At 32.9% G+C, this 16,074-nt stretch overlaps 2 protein-coding genes and 1 long non-coding RNA gene across 5 annotated transcripts; 1 reads left to right on the top strand and 2 right to left on the bottom strand.

Moving 5' to 3' along the window:
* Window positions 1-2: 2 nt before the first annotated feature.
* LOC122588766 (guanine nucleotide-binding protein subunit gamma 3) lies at window positions 3-1,562 on the bottom strand. Its single transcript, XM_043760959.1, has 5 exons — window positions 1,173-1,562; window positions 999-1,051; window positions 832-876; window positions 380-424; window positions 3-292 (listed from the first exon to the last, which is right to left on the bottom strand). Exons 1-5 carry the CDS (start codon window positions 1,329-1,331, stop codon window positions 58-60), a joined length of 537 nt encoding a protein of 178 aa, XP_043616894.1. The 5' UTR covers window positions 1,332-1,562; the 3' UTR covers window positions 3-57.
* A 546-nt stretch (window positions 1,563-2,108) lies between these two features.
* On the top strand, window positions 2,109-12,351 carry LOC122589262. Of its 2 annotated transcripts, none has more exons than XR_006322247.1 (3): window positions 2,109-2,504; window positions 3,474-3,597; window positions 11,559-12,351. It is a non-coding gene; the product is annotated as an uncharacterized LOC122589262 (long non-coding RNA). The 2 variants fall into 2 exon arrangements; XR_006322246.1 differs by lacking the exon at window positions 11,559-12,351 and adding an exon at window positions 7,005-7,150.
* A 2,518-nt stretch (window positions 12,352-14,869) lies between these two features.
* On the bottom strand, window positions 14,870-16,025 carry LOC122589278. 2 transcript variants are annotated; one of them, XM_043761553.1, is made up of 2 exons: window positions 15,945-16,025; window positions 14,870-15,588 (listed from the first exon to the last, which is right to left on the bottom strand). In XM_043761553.1, the coding sequence occupies exon 2, from the start codon at window positions 15,584-15,586 to the stop codon at window positions 15,026-15,028; it is 561 nt and encodes a 186-aa protein (XP_043617488.1). In that variant the 5' UTR covers window positions 15,587-15,588; window positions 15,945-16,025; the 3' UTR covers window positions 14,870-15,025. The 2 variants fall into 2 exon arrangements, with proteins under 2 accessions (XP_043617488.1, XP_043617487.1); XM_043761552.1 differs by lacking the exon at window positions 15,945-16,025 and adding an exon at window positions 15,690-15,916.
* Window positions 16,026-16,074: the final 49 nt, after the last annotated feature.

Below are 16,074 nucleotides of genomic sequence, written 5' to 3'. Positions count from 1 at the left end.
GCTGCTAATAACAATCTTAAATATCTTATTGCCAATGAGAATGTTTATATCATACATTTATAGGCACAAGCATGGTTTACAACAGCAACACACTGAGCATTTAGGACACGATGGATTACAGCTGCAGTTGCAGTGGCATGAAATCTCAGGACACTTGCAACAATCCGTGGTACAGGGTTTGAGTTGGCCACACGACCAACAGTCATTCACCCGAGGACAGCATGAGCAACACACTGTTTTCTTGCAACAACCACAACAGCAACACCACCACATGATCGACCCAGTCTTTCTCCTGGATAAACAAACGATTTAGGATAAATAGGGTAGTAGCACATAAATGAAATCAGGCACTTTTGAAGAAGATATAATAGAAGTCTACCGAACGTTCTTCCAGAAGTTTCTGGATCTACCATGAGTCTTATTTCTGCTCCAAGACAGACAAATAAAACATATTCAGTACTTCAGAGGCATGGAAATACTGATGTATAAAAACCTGAGAAATTGCGGCAGCAGATTTGGCGGCTTGGGTAACCAAGGTTTAAGTTTGGTGCAAGTTAAATGCATTTTTGTCGAAAGGTCTACATGGATATTACCCATATTAGGGTGTTAGCAATTCTTGGTTAAAAATACATGTGGTGGCATAATATCATTTTTACCCATAATATCTTTTACTCAAATCAGGCCCGTTCTCTTTTCAACAACAATAAAATCTTTTTTTACCCATTTGATATAGAAGAGATATAACATAACCCGAAACACTCATTTACGATTAAATGGGTCGGAGCTGCCACGGGTAAATTGAAAAGAGATAAAGGATTTCAGAAAACATACAATGCTATGAGCGGATCTGGCGTAGCTTCTACATAGTCATTAAGCCTGTATGCAGTAGGTGGCATTTGGTCAACAGAATACATACATACATACATACACCACAGAGTTTGAATGTAATATAAGTGGAAGTAATAATTTGATGAAAAGAATGAAGATATATCCCATACTCTTTGCAACATCTTGATGCAAGTTCAAGCTCTGCAAGTGATTTAATCTCATCCTATTCACAGCAAATAACAACTACATAAAAAAGGCTGCTTCTAGAAATTTATGATGTTGCACCCTAATTGTAAAATAAAATAAAAAAAATACAATAAGAATAAGAGTGAGGGTGGGGGTACCTGAAGCAAGCTAATCTCTCGCTCAAGGACTTGAACCTTTGCAAACTGGCGACGTTTTCCATACAAATCGACAATAACAATGGAAGAAGAAGGAGATGAAACAGGTGACATATTTGAAGATGAAGATGAATCATTTGATGTTCCACCCACCATTGTCATATATAATCCACAACTAATTTAACCACACTTTCATTTTTTGTTGTGTAAGTGAGTTTGGTTTATAATAATAATAATAGTAAAAATAAAAGAGAAAAAGAAAATGTAGAAGATAGATGTCCGTTTGATTTGGTTTGGTCTGGTCTGCTCGTGTGGTTGAAAAGAAGTAAAAGTGTAAAGGAGAGTGAATCTGTGTCAGAATGGGTAGTGGGTGGGTACGAATGCAATTAAATTTTGTTGATGAGACGTAAGAGAAACTTGTTTTGTGGTAAAATGTTTTTTATTATTGTATTTTTTTCACTAAAAAATATTAAAAATAATATCGGCTTTGTTTCTACCTTCTTGATACGGACGCCATGTGCCATTTGATGCTTTCACTCTCCCCTTGTCACGTGCCTTCTTATTGTACTCGTATTTGTTTGCTCATCTTTGTTCAATTTGTACCTTTTGCAATTAGTATAATACGAGTATCATGTCCAATATTTTTTCAATACATTTTAATATATGAATAGATTTAAGAGAAAATGTCACAAATGGTCTATGTGGTTTGTCAAATTCGCATTTTGCTCCTTGTGTTTTTTTTTCTTGCAACTAGTCCTTGTCTTTTTCGTTTTCGTTGCCAGAAGCCTCTGACAATAACTTCTGTTTAATTTGGCTGTTAAAACCCTTCACGTGCGAACCACGTGAGGATATAATCGTCCTTTTAACAATCAGAGGGACTATATATGATAAAAACGTTTTTCAATTAATAATCACAACTTCTTTAGAAAATTATGTATATATATTATATAGTTTGTACAGGAAGATCCATATTCTTTTAAAAAATAATTTGTTCCTATCCTTTCTCTGTTTCAAAAGATCCTATAATTTCTATCCCATATTCTCTGTTTCCGTTCATCCATCCATCCGTTCAATATATATAAATATATTTGTGTTATATATGTATCTATTTCTTTCTATTATCTGTACAGAGGGGATCCTATATTCTTTCGAAAACCCATTGTTCGGAATACTCACTGCCGACGTTACGAAGCATCGTCGTTGCCCGCTATGTTCTTTTGCCGGAAAAAGCACAAATATCTCTCGATCTAGCAGGTGATGTATGCGTGTATTGATGCGTTTTTGATCTTTGAGGTTGGAAGGGTTTTGATTTCTCAGAAGGATTGATCTTATATGGTATTGTGTTTTAACTTTAAAATTGAGGTTTTTAGTACTTGTGTTTGATTTAAATGTTTAGGTTATGTTTTTGTTGGTTGGTGATTGGTTGATGATTTAAGGATTTGGACTTGATTGAATCGTCGAATTTTGCAACATTTGTTATGACTTAATCGCAATTACTATGTGTTTTTTACATATCTTGGCATGTCTTTCATGGGCATAAACGACTTGGTTTACTAACTAATCCTATATAGGAGACTAGGAGTTGTAAAAGAAGTCATAAACATCTTTTTCTAAGAAACATTTATTCGGTTGGAGTACCAATTGTATTGGGTTAGCTGATTTGGTTTTTATTTATGTTTTAGGTTTATCACAATTAAAATCTGTGTATGTATGTTAAGTGTATAATCATCTTTTTTGTATTGGCCTGATTCGAGCTCTTGTGGTGTTTGTGGTGGTTTTTGTTTTGTTTGTTACATATTGATAGATATATGCTTGTGTGTATGCTTCTGTGTCTGTTTTGTTTATTAGATTATAAATAGACGGGATATATTGATAGATATATTAAAGTGTATGTATAAAATTGAAATGAAAAGAGATCTGAAAAAAAATGTTTTGCTCTGTCGTTTCAAAAAAAAAAAAGTTTGGCCGGATTATAGTGATTGTGGTGGTGGTCAGATTGTTGGAAGAAGAAAGAAAGAGGATGAAGGAGAAGGGTGTTTCTTTTATGTAAATAGACAATTATACCCTCACTAACGGCCTTAAATTAACAGAAGTTAGTGTAAGGGCTTCTGGCAACGAAAACAAAGAAGGCAGAGACCAGTTGGTATGAAAAAAAAGTACAGGGAACAAAATGCGAATATAACAAACCACAGAGATCATTTGTGACATTTTCTTTAGATTTAAAATACAGGCGAGTAGTATTATGTAAATTTTTTACCATCATAATAATTTAAAGTAATGAAAACTGAAATTGAATGTGTATAGACTGACTTATTGAGAACATGTGAGGCTTTGCATGCTGAAAAATGGACTGAGCACATGTTTTGGCTGCCATGGCACGGACTACCACCCCCACCATCAACATCACCCACCATTTCCATCATCATCTGTACGTTCTCTCTTCTCTTTCTTTCTTTTTAAGTTTTATTGATGTAAAAGGGACTTTTATTCGATCTTCATTTTTCTAAATATATGTATAGTATATATGGAAAGTTTTCTAATACATCTTTTGAGATACAATAATTTATATATATTTCAACCAATCAAAGTATTTATTGTTTGAGAAATGTGATATCAACCAATCACTAAAAATAATCAATAATAAAGGAGGGGAAGTTAAAAGTTATTTTAATTTATATCTATACTATCTATAATAAAGTAAACCATCATTTTTTTTCTCTTAAATTTCTACCTTTGAAAATTCAAAAATACCCTTCTCTTTTATTCACTAATTTAAACATTTCCATCTAATATACCTATAAACCATTAATGAAATTTTCCAAACACTTAAAATAACTACAATATCACCTTTAACATCAATTGTTTTTACATTCACCAACACAGCCTCCCTCATCACCGTCCCCACCGTCGCACCCGCCGTCGCATTACACATGCATAATTCTAGTGATGTTTGATAAGTCCGCAAATTCTTTTCTAACATTTAGTTGTATTGCCCTGATTTACTTTTCAACTTTTGTTTATTTTACATAGTAAGGACTACGTTATATTATTTTTATCTATATCTTAGATTCTTTTTTAATTAAGCCAATAATCATCCGAACATCATCATCAGAGTAATGTAAATATAAATAACAAATAACAATAGATACATTTCCTAAAGCTACGGGCTGGACTAAAATGTTATCGATATTGTCACAAATGTTCTATTTTATTTATTTTTTTCATCTCTAATTTAACTAACTTATGAGTTGTGTGACTATATCTGTCTAGGTAAATTAATTGGGTGTGTATGTGTTATAAATAAAATTGAAGTAGATTATACTGTTTATGACACTTATCATCATAGAGTCATCCTAATCATAGTTCATTCACTTAATATTTTATCATCAGAAGTTCCTCCAACTCAATTCACATAATATTTAGTACGTCCATTCTATTCTAGTCCAGTTTAGGAGGATTTTAAATAGCAACTAAGTAATGAAGTAATTGCGCAGTGTGTTTAATCTATCTAATGATGTTTCGCATTTAAGCTTGCAAATGTCTAATTCTGATGTGTATCACAAGCTTGCACTACATTTTGAATTATTGATCCTTTAGTTTGGTTGTCCGAGAATTTTTTGGACAAGTGAGATATGACTTTAATTTGGATGATCCTTTAAGACTGTTTATAGAAACCGGTAATCAACAAAACCATTCAAGGGACGGATGCCCAATTTTTGAAACCCAAACTGTCTACTAGTAGTCTACTACTATGCACCAAGTTTCATAATCACAAACAATGTTCAACAACCACCTACAAAGTCTAGGTTTCCTTTTTTTTTTTCCTTTGAAAAGTCTAGGTTTCCTAAACTCGGATTTATAATATGCATCCAGTATCTTTAGTGCCACGTGTAAAAGTAAGTGCAATACCTGTCACAATTTTTTTAATGTATGTCTGGGTATCTCAAAACCCGAACCTTAGTTATTATTCAACTCAACTTGTAAGTCTAGTTTGTAAAACTTGTGTATGTTTATTATACATGCTTGGAAAAGGGATTAAGATCCCCACCAGCTTTTCAAGCTTTGCTATTTAATTTGGAAAGAAAAATCTTAACTCTTATAGATTAAAATCAATAATCAATATTGAATAATCATTTTTAAATAGAGAAAAATCTATAAAAAGGTTTTTACACAAAATTTCTAATAAGGAGAACTTATTTAATTTTCGTCAATTAAAAAGATTCATTTTTTATAAATTTCACAATAAAGATAATATATTTAGCTTTTAACTACAGTCTTTTATTAAGTGTAACGTCACTACTCCCATGTCATTAAATTTTGCTTACGTGGACCGAAAATGAGAATACGTAAATGAGTTACTTACGAAAATGTCCAATGATACAAATACCAATAAACAATACTCCATGTCTATTTATTCAATTTCATTTGGTCCACACACCTCAATCTTTTCCGGTGAAACACGAGATGAGGAAAAAGACAATTAGAAGAATGAACATAACAGAATGGCCTAAGCTGTTGTTCAGATACATGTATATATATTGTGTACTGTATTATATATATATTATATATATATTGAAAAGTTATTTTAAGAAACTTTTTTTTACGAAAATCTTTGAAAACTTTTCAAATCAAGCTCAACCGATGATTATTCTTTACATGAAAATTGTTTTCTGAATAACTTATGTGTACTTTTGAAGTTTATAATTGTGTGGAGGCATGGATTATCATCCGTTATACAATTATGTGGAGATTTGGATTCTTGATCACATGTGCACGAATATTGCTATGATTACATGTGATCGACTTGCATACATGTGATCATAGCAATATTCGTACACATGCGATCAAGAATCCAAATATCTACATAATTGTATAACGGATGATAATCCATGCCTCTACACAATTATAAACTTCAAAGTTACACATAAGTTATTCAGAAAACAGTCAAAAAATAATTTTCATGTAAAGAACAATCATCGGTTGGGCTTGATTTGAAAAGTTCTTAAAGGTTCTCGCAAAAAAAAGGTTCTTAAAATAACTTATATATATATATATATATATATATAAAATATGATGGAAAACGGAAACAACCCAAAATTCAGATACGGTGCCGAAATATATGGAGAATGTTTAGATCTAGTTGGGTAGTTCTTTCTATTGCCGGAAACGGCCTGTTGCTCACTGAAAGTTATCTTTTTATGAATTTTTTTTTTTTATATAATAACATTTGACTTTAGTTTGACCTCTTAGTGAGGGGATCCCAATAAATATTTGGTGTTACAAAAACTCAATGATTTCCGTGTTTAACGACTTGTTTTAAGAAACACTGCATTTTCCTAGAAAGAATTTGGTTTCAGTTTTTTTTTTTAAACTAAAATTATGAGTATTCTAAGTTTTCATAGTATAACTTTTCTCTATATAGTGTTTTCTAAATGCTTTATAGTATTATGTATTTAGATAATTAGCTTGTAAAAGATATACTCAAGATTATGTTAGTTTTTATTTTTTTTTTGCTTTTGATGCACATAACTTATGTGTAGAGAAGGTATATAGCGATAAGCACATACATGCATAACGACGTTTCCGTTACCATTTAATAAAAGACACGTAGAAGTAGGGTCAACGTGAAAGAGAAAGTAAATAATTAGATGAGGTTGTGGTAGGGTCGAATATAACCCTGGCAGGTCTCTGGAATCTGATCGAATACATAACATATGTTTGATAACGAACGTGAAGCTGCCAACAGATGATTTATGAGTTGTGTATGTAGCTTGTGGCTATGATACCTCACATTCCCTAAATTAAACTAACCAATATACTTTTCATATATACTAGTCATATATCCGTTCGATGCGGCTGTGCGGTGGTGGCGGCAACGACGGTGGACGGCGGCGGCGGTAGTGGCGTGATTATTATTAATATATAAATAATTGATATAAATGAAGGTATTGTTGTTATTTTAATAGTTAAGAGATGTATGTTGTAAATAATTTTATTAAGGGTATTATATGTATATTAAGTGAAGATATTTAAATTAATGAATAAATGAGATGAGTAGTTTGGGTAGATAAGTTCTTTTTAAAAAAAAATAGGAAGGTCAAATACTTTATAATGTAATGTAGTTAAAATTAAAATAAGATTAAGATAGATTTATCATGATGGGCTTATTTAATTAGACTACTCATAATATGTTTGTTTATGTAATGACTTCTCCAGTCATTTCTTGATACTATCGTAGAATTTTAGCTGATCAAGGTAGGGATGTAGGATAGCTAAAAGTATTCATATTGCGTGGTCTAAAATGAAACAGAGCTATTATTAGATTCAAAAATATATACTTAAAGATTTATATCGGTTTATCTCATCATATGTTTTGAGTTTTATCACATTGTTTTTGATCGAATCTCGTAGTAAAAGAGCTTCTCAACGTATTTTATCTTAATTTTACATCAATATCTTTTACCTACTTACAACTTGGCTGATACTTTTTTTGTAACGAACGGGCCAACAATTCTTATATTATGAAGCCCGATATTCATCGAGGTGTCCAACAATAGATAGCCCCAATCCTATAATCCAGTTGTGTCATTCCAAGAAAAATCACATAAGGTCTTAGCCGGGTTTGAAACCGCGAGCTAATGAATAAAACTGAAGCAAAGGTGAACCTGATCCAAAATAAAAGGTGAAACCGTAAAGGGGTGATTATATCTTTGATATTTTTCTGTCACTCTAGATAGATATTAACCTATATACTAAAAACCAACTGGTTTTTTACAACTATTTATGCATAATGTACTATTTACTACTTTCTTTACATCTATTACAAGCATATATTGCATACTAAAAACTTAGAGTCGGTTCTCTCACAAGTAAAAGTACTTTTTTATTTGCAGAAAGTAACTTTCAAGGCATACATATATACATATACAACATACACTGTATATACACATACAAACACACAACCACCCGCCAGTAACCACCACCTCTCTCTGTCATTACTTATTACAAATTTACACTTCTCTACTTCAATGACTTGACCACGATAATCATAGGCCATTTCTTACCAACTGATTTACTTCATCTATCACCGGGAACAAACATCGACGACCACCATCGTCGGTAATTACCACCAGCCTAACAACCACCACCGGAACACCGGCAACAAGTAAAAGTAGGCATCAAAATGAGACAACTACTTTCTTACTGCCAGAACATCAAGTCATCAAGTAGCCATAGGTCGATGACTTCCGTCGTCTCCAACTTTTAGCGGGAACTGCTGCCATGAAACTGCTGTCAAATGACTTATCCGGGTGCCAGAAATTATCAGAATGAAAACAAGTAAAAAAGACAAACTTTTTGTTTCATCAGATAAAAAAATGATTTATACGGGTTTGATAGCAAGAGAGACAGAGAAAGGGAGTCATAACAAAATACGAGTAATAAGTATTAGGAGGGAAGGAAAGGTTGAAAGTATATAGATATGAATTAAGAAAGAAACAAAAGTCCACAGTTTTACAAACCTGGGACACTTGGTGGGTGGGTGACTGTGGGTGGTAATAAAAGAAAAAAGAAAAATTAAGGTGGACACAAAAATTATGTAAAACATTATGAAAATGGTGAGTAGTGTACATATGGAATAGTATACGTACTACCATCAATACAAGGTAGCTTTGGATGGTACCTGTCAAATAATATTTACTCCACCTTTATAATGTACGTAGGTACCTATATGATACATACATAGCAAATGGTAATATAATTAAGATGATATTTTAATGAAAAAAGTGAACATAAAACTATTTAACACTCAGCTTAGGTGTGGTAGTACCTATATAAATGATATTTACATCTTCAATTTAATTTCAGTGGATTACTTCTATTGTTCATCTATTTTTCTATATTAATCATGTAAAATCTGAAGTTTTTACTATAGTTTTTTTTACCCCGCTGCAACGCGCGGATAAATTTTCTAGTATACGTACTAACATACATACATACCTAAATTTTGTTGAATGGACTACAATGTGGGTCAATGGTCCATTACAGTGTGGGCCTAATTTTAAGACAATGTTGTTAGTGTAAATTACAAATAGGTATGTAGTTCAGTAGTTATATACCGACTATAATAACGTTATAAACGAAAATTCGTTTTCCATTTGTCATAGTAGGCAAGTACCACATAACATATAACTTGTTAACCACATATATGTTATGTGCCCATGAGAATTATTAACATAACCGAATGTTTTTAACTATGTTAAACTTGACTCGTAACCGGCTCATAGCTACGTTCAACCATTCCTTAAAATCAGGTTAGCAAATTAACTGGTTGGTGGACATGAATAAGTTGTGTCTTCATACCCAACTAGAAACATTTTTGTCGCATTTTCTCTAAACAATATAAGTTAAAATGGATATATCTTTCAATACAAATGTAGGATTAATTTAATACTCTTTATAACTAATTATGGACTCGTGACACATACTATTCCAAGAAAAAACCAAGTCCCCCAATTATTTGGTGGTTGTCTTATGAGATGGGATATACCAAATGACAAAATAAATGAGACAAGTCAGTTGTCCATAAATATGAAGCTCGCAATTGACCTCGTGACCATGTTTCGTGATCTGGTCATAATTGGGTCGGGCCTCTCAATCTTGTCCAATAATAAAAGAAATAATGATAAAGTAACAATATATATCTTGATTGACTTTTTTTTAGAAACTATTTTGAAAATTCACACGTAACTACGCTCTCGTTTTCTAGAAAATACAATGTATTTATTCTCAGTTGTGATAATTTATTACAACTACTATATGAAACTAACTAAACAGGAATGACACTTGACAGAAATTTACATAAAATAAGATTGATCGTGTTAGTTAAATAATATGTTTCGATATTATAGGTTTTGGCATCAAATATATAGGATTTTAATTAACTAGCCACATACCTTGGAGGTCCGACAGCACAGTTCCATGTTTTCCCAAAAACAAAAAAAACCTCCTTCATTGATGTAATAAATTAACTACGTTTTCAATTATTAAAACAACATTTAGCAATAGTTTACTTCAAAAAATGTTACAAGAAACAAATTTGATTGCAAAGAGGCATTAATACTATATAAACATACACTTATTATATTACTTATACTTTTAGTACCCCGGCCAATTACATATAATTTAAAACCAAAACTTACCAAATGTCCCCAATAATCCAAAAGAAAACCGAAAGAAAAAAAGTATCATCATTATCTTTTACTTCCTGCACCAGTCAGAAACCATGCATGTTTACCAAATGAAAAAAAGAAAGTAAATGGTGTGAAAATTAGCGTGCATGGAGTGCCATAGGCACCGTCTCACCGAGTAGGTATCGGTCTGGTACCCAAGTGAACACTGTCCCATGGTACCGGTACCGATTGGGTGGGAATGACTCATTACAAATAATGTTATATTTGTTCTCACTTTTAGTTAGTGTAGATATATTTCTACACACTTTTAATTCTATACATTTTTACACACATAAAAAAGTGACAAAATTTTTAATTTGTTACTAAAAATGTGGACAAATGCAACATTCTTTGTAGTGGTCGTTCCCGACTTCCTCTCGATTTTCGACCGTTGTGGGCTAAGAAAAGGGGGGAAAAAGGTGGGCGCCACATATCAACGGCTATCTCATCTTTGTCTCTTCCTCCTGTTTCTTTTTCTTTTTTTTATTTATACATTATGTTCTTGTCTTTTTTTTTCTATCGGCGGGAACAACACAACATTACCCCTGAATTCATACATTACATTTATATTATATACACACATATATAAATCATGAACCCTTACTTCAACAACCATTTATTTTTCGGATCTAACCAAACACCCCCAAATTTGCCATTGGACTCGAATGCTTCTAATGAGGCGGAACAGTTAGTTAACATTTTCACAATCACGCATCATGCGATTGATCAAGAAGTCCGTGAGACTGCCTCCTCTTCAAGAAGGCATACAAACAGAGACAATCGTATTGGGTCACATGATCGTCTTTTGTGAGATTATTTCGCTGAAAAACCAAAGTTTGATACAAATTTCTTTAGAACCCGATTTCGGATGAGCAGACGATTGGGTATTGTAAAACAAGTATTAAAGTAAAACAAATAGAACAAGATCTTGACCCTTAATTCATTATTAAATTGATGCACGAAGATTCACGAAGTAATTGATGCACAATGATTTTCATAAATTATCAATGAAGAGAAACTTATTGCTTTATTTGGTTTATTTTAATACTTGTTTTATTTTACCTAGAACACACACACACACACACACACACACACACACACACACATATATATATATATTTTACATAGTTCATAGTTTCGGATATATATGTATATATAGGGAGCATTGATTGTACACACTGGGCTTGAGAGAATCGTCTGGTGGCTTGGCGTGGCCAATACACGAGAGGTGGCCAAAAAGAGCCGTCAATAATGCTTGAAGGAGTGGCGTCACATGATACATGGATTTGGCACTTGTAATTTGGTGTTGCCTATTCAAACAACGACGTTAATCTGTTGAATCAATCTCCCTTATTCAAGTACTATGAAGACTACAAAGCACCAGTCGTTCCATTCACTAATAATAGGGACTGAATATAAGTACCTGTATTTCCTCGTGGATGGGATCTACCCAAGATATGTGTTGTTTGTGAAAACCATTCCTCATCCAATCAGTGAGAAAAGGATTCGATTTGCGAGGGCACAAGAGGCTGCACGGAAGGATGTGGAGCGAACTTTTGGTATTATCAAAACACGCTTGAAAAATACTTAAAGAACCGACAAGACAAATGGATGAACTCCCCATCCGTAAGATCATGTATGCGTGTTGTATTCTTCACAACCTGATTTTAAAAGATGGGGATCACGCATCATGTCCTGATTATATTCCAGATACTCCAGTTGCGCCACATCAGTTAAATGCTTGTCTAGCAGAGATACATGACTCAAACATACACGAAGATCATCGGATGGATCTCATTGACCATATTCATCGCATAATGATCACGGGAATTAATCGCTAGTTTATTTATTTTTTGTGTCGTCGTTTTAGATTGTAGTTTCGTGTTTTATTTTGTTGTATTAGTTTAATATTGTACTCCCTCCGTCCCACTAATTGTGTCCAGTTTTGAATATTCAAAGTTTATATATTGTAAGTTTGACCTTAAATATCTTTTATTATATTATTTAATATTTGGCGAAAGTTATATCTAACGAAAACACATTTAAACCTCTATCTATTCTTATAACTTTCATCAAGTATTACGCAATAAAAATAAAAATATTGATGGTCAAAGTTGTTAAAAAAAGACTTTGAAAACTAAAAAGTGGACACTATTAATGGGACGGAGGGAGTATCAGTTTTAATTTATTAAATAAAAGTTATAGTTATTATTTGAAAAAAATAAATAGAAAATAAATAAAATAGAAAAGGATAGGGAGGAACGAAAACACCCTTAACAAAGCTTTGAATGGTGTAATATATACTCATATATTACAACTCATTCTATATATTACAACTAATTCAACACAAAGATAACCAATTGGACAACTTCATTTCATAAATTTATAACTAATTAGTGTAATCGGCAACCACAAGTTCGTTTACCTTATTTAATTAGAAAGTCTTTTCCGGACCCTATTCACCTCTTTGGCCTGCTAAAGGTTTACAAATTGTAGACGGCTATCGAGTTTGTTGATCAAAGTTATGTTCCATTTGATTTATATGAAAGCAATCTAATTAAATCCGAAAGTAATGTCTTTCTTTCAGAGTTCTTCTGAAGCATAGTAGTTCGTATAGTTTAGGATGAGTGCAAATATCGATAAGAAAAAACAGAATAGGATAAAATAAGTTACGCCCGCCTAGGGGATTGTGTAGATTGACTCAATTGGATAGCACATGCCTTGGGCTTTCATGCTATACAAACAAACAAAAACTATTTGCGTATATCTACCACACGATACACATGCATCACTTCAAACTTCCCATTTATGATCATTGCTTCTTTAACCTTTACTTTGTCCATACATTTCTTGCTTTGACATGTTACACCATCCACATGTTAATGTTCTTTATTTGTATTTATGATATATGTATCTTGCAAATACAAAAGTTTATTGTCTTGTAATAGAATGTTGGCCGACTGCTTGTGCAAACGTTTTCAAGGAACACTTGTAGGCCATCATAGGTTGATAGTTTGATACGACCTATGACGTTGAGGATACATAATTTATAGAAAGTAAATACATTCAAACACTGTATTCAGTAGAGTTGTATGTATATACGTATAGCTTTACCAAAAGGTCTTTATCCGGGTTGATTCTTCAATAAATAAGTTGTCATTTCAAGTTTTGTTTAAAATAACTAATACTGTCTAAATATTGACTTTTTTTTTTTGAACGGCTGTCTAAATATTAACTGGTTGTAGCCGTATAATTTTGCCTTTTCAAAATAAGTTGTATGTAATTACACATTTGATGGAGCTTACACAACGGAACCCAAATCCCGACAAAGCGGCGTATAAGGAAAATATGATGTAGACAGTTTTACTATCATCAAAAGTAAGAAGGCTGCAACTTGAGGGGCCTCCGGCTTAGGGCTTTACCCTTGAAAAAATAATATCGACGACAAGGCGAAACCAAAGCCAAAAGTGAATAAATCGGATCTCGATGTCAGATTTAGAGAGAAAAAAGACAAAACTATCTCTCTAGAGAGAAAGACAAGTTAATAGAGCTTATGTGTTGTAGATCTTTTAAGGCAAATGACTAACAAAAATAAACAAATCTAACTTGGTTTATTTACTTATAAATTTTAAGAATTCTATTTTTTTTTCGATCAACAAAACATATATCCAATTTCTAAAATGTAAAGGTAAAACTTTTATTTATGGTCTTTTTCAACCAATACCTCTTCTAAACGCACTCGACATTTGGACATCTCTTTCAGTTTGATAGTCTTTCCTTGTCAAATGATTGAAAAGGGGTTTTAATTTATATATCAAGACAGTTATATTTTTGTGTCACATGGTTGATTCTCACATTACATTTGTAGGCCATTACAAATGCATACCAAAATGGACATGGATAATTGGCATATCACCTCTAATCTTTAACTTTTTAGTTGAGGGGTTTTACATTCTTGTCTTTTCATTTTTTTTGCATATAAATTCATCTGCACTTTCCCCGACCAACTCTTTCAAAACATTATACAAACTTTAAAATAGCAAAAATATGTTGTATTAAAAGGTACAAGCTAGAAAATTGGCATCTTTAGTTGTACCGCTGTTATTGCCTTTCTGCCACTTTTTTGTGATAGTATGTAAACTAGCTTGCGGCCAGCCATAAGAAATGGGGAATCTTGCTTACAAGCTAAAAGTATGAACAAAAAAAGCCAAAAATATTATTCTCGTCTAGAAAACAACTAGCTTAATTGACAATGCACCCATTCATTCAGCTTCATCTAATTTCAGCTTAGAGAAGCTAGCAATTCTCTTGACTCGTCGTGACAAACACTCGAAAGCAAAAGTGTCATCCGAGATATAACACACACGACGATCCCAACCAAAATTTGACATAAGATACAAATGTGTTTTGTAGAACATAAAAAAATGAAAGAAAGTATGAGATAAAAGTTATAGCAAAATAAGACAAAAATTAAGAAGAAAAAAGTTTCTGTTTGCTAGTAGCGAGTAGTATTTATGAGAGCACTAATTAACTAAATCATCTAACTTTAATCAAGTCTCCCAAATGCAGCAACAAGAACTTAAAAAAACTAATTAACAATGTTCATTTGCTTGAGATAAGGAATCGTTACGATATATGTGAGTCCCCATGTTGTTGTTGTTCTTCCGAGGACGAGGATTCAACGGTAAGAGTTAATGTGGGCATACAGCTCTCGGATCGAAACAGTCCAGCTCCAGCAGATTCGGTTTTATTCATGGGACTACTAGGCATGGACCTCGGGGCAGAATTAGCACGCTTGAATAACATCTTTCTCATAGCGGAAATCAAATGAATAGCCGGATTGGGAGGCGGTCCTCCTGGTGGTGATCTGGAGGCTTTACAGAAGGAGGTGTGGCGAGTCATTGCTTCTTCACAGCTGATAAGCTTTTGGCTCCTCGCCATCTCATCTTTCACGGCCTCACTACACAATCCACAGATCCATTTGCCTTGATGCCGCTGTTTGATCCTTTCCATATATGCCCTCGTACACTCTTCCGTTAATCCGCAACAATCGCAATTCGCAAACTCGATTTCCATCTTCTCCTCCTCCTCCGCCTCCCTATTATTGTTTTTCCTCGTTACAGCGGATTGCGATTCCAATTCTATTACTGGCATCACCATCGCATCGCTCATCACCGAAGTTGACATTCCTATCAATTTCAAAATTTCATAAATATAAATTTCATCATAACAATCCAGATTAATACATATATATTATCAATTAAACATAGCACCAACAACATTCAATTACCAGCAAAAGCAGAGGAAGTTCGATTGACCAACAATTCACTTAAGCATATATACATAGACACATACTAAAAATATCTCTCCTTCTCCCACTCAGTTTTTTCAACTATTGATTTTTTATGAAAAAGAAGCAAAAATTTAAAAGACATTTGAAATACTTCCTGTGCGTTTAACTGGATAAAAATCTTTAAACCTTAAAATAACAAAGTACTAGGTTGTATATATATAACACACACAAATATATATAATGAATATTAACCTCTGAATCAAACACAAAGCAGAAAACAGAGGAAGGAACAAGGAAGGGGGGAGATGAGAGAGAGAGAGAAATATTATTAGTGTGGTTTTTGTAAAAAAAAATCAAATTAAATACTCAATGATTAGAGTTT

This window comes from Erigeron canadensis, chromosome 2, assembly GCF_010389155.1.
Source record: "Erigeron canadensis isolate Cc75 chromosome 2, C_canadensis_v1, whole genome shotgun sequence".
In the NCBI taxonomy this organism is placed as follows: domain Eukaryota; kingdom Viridiplantae; phylum Streptophyta; class Magnoliopsida; order Asterales; family Asteraceae; genus Erigeron; species Erigeron canadensis.
This window is presented reverse-complemented; position numbering and strand designations above follow the sequence as displayed.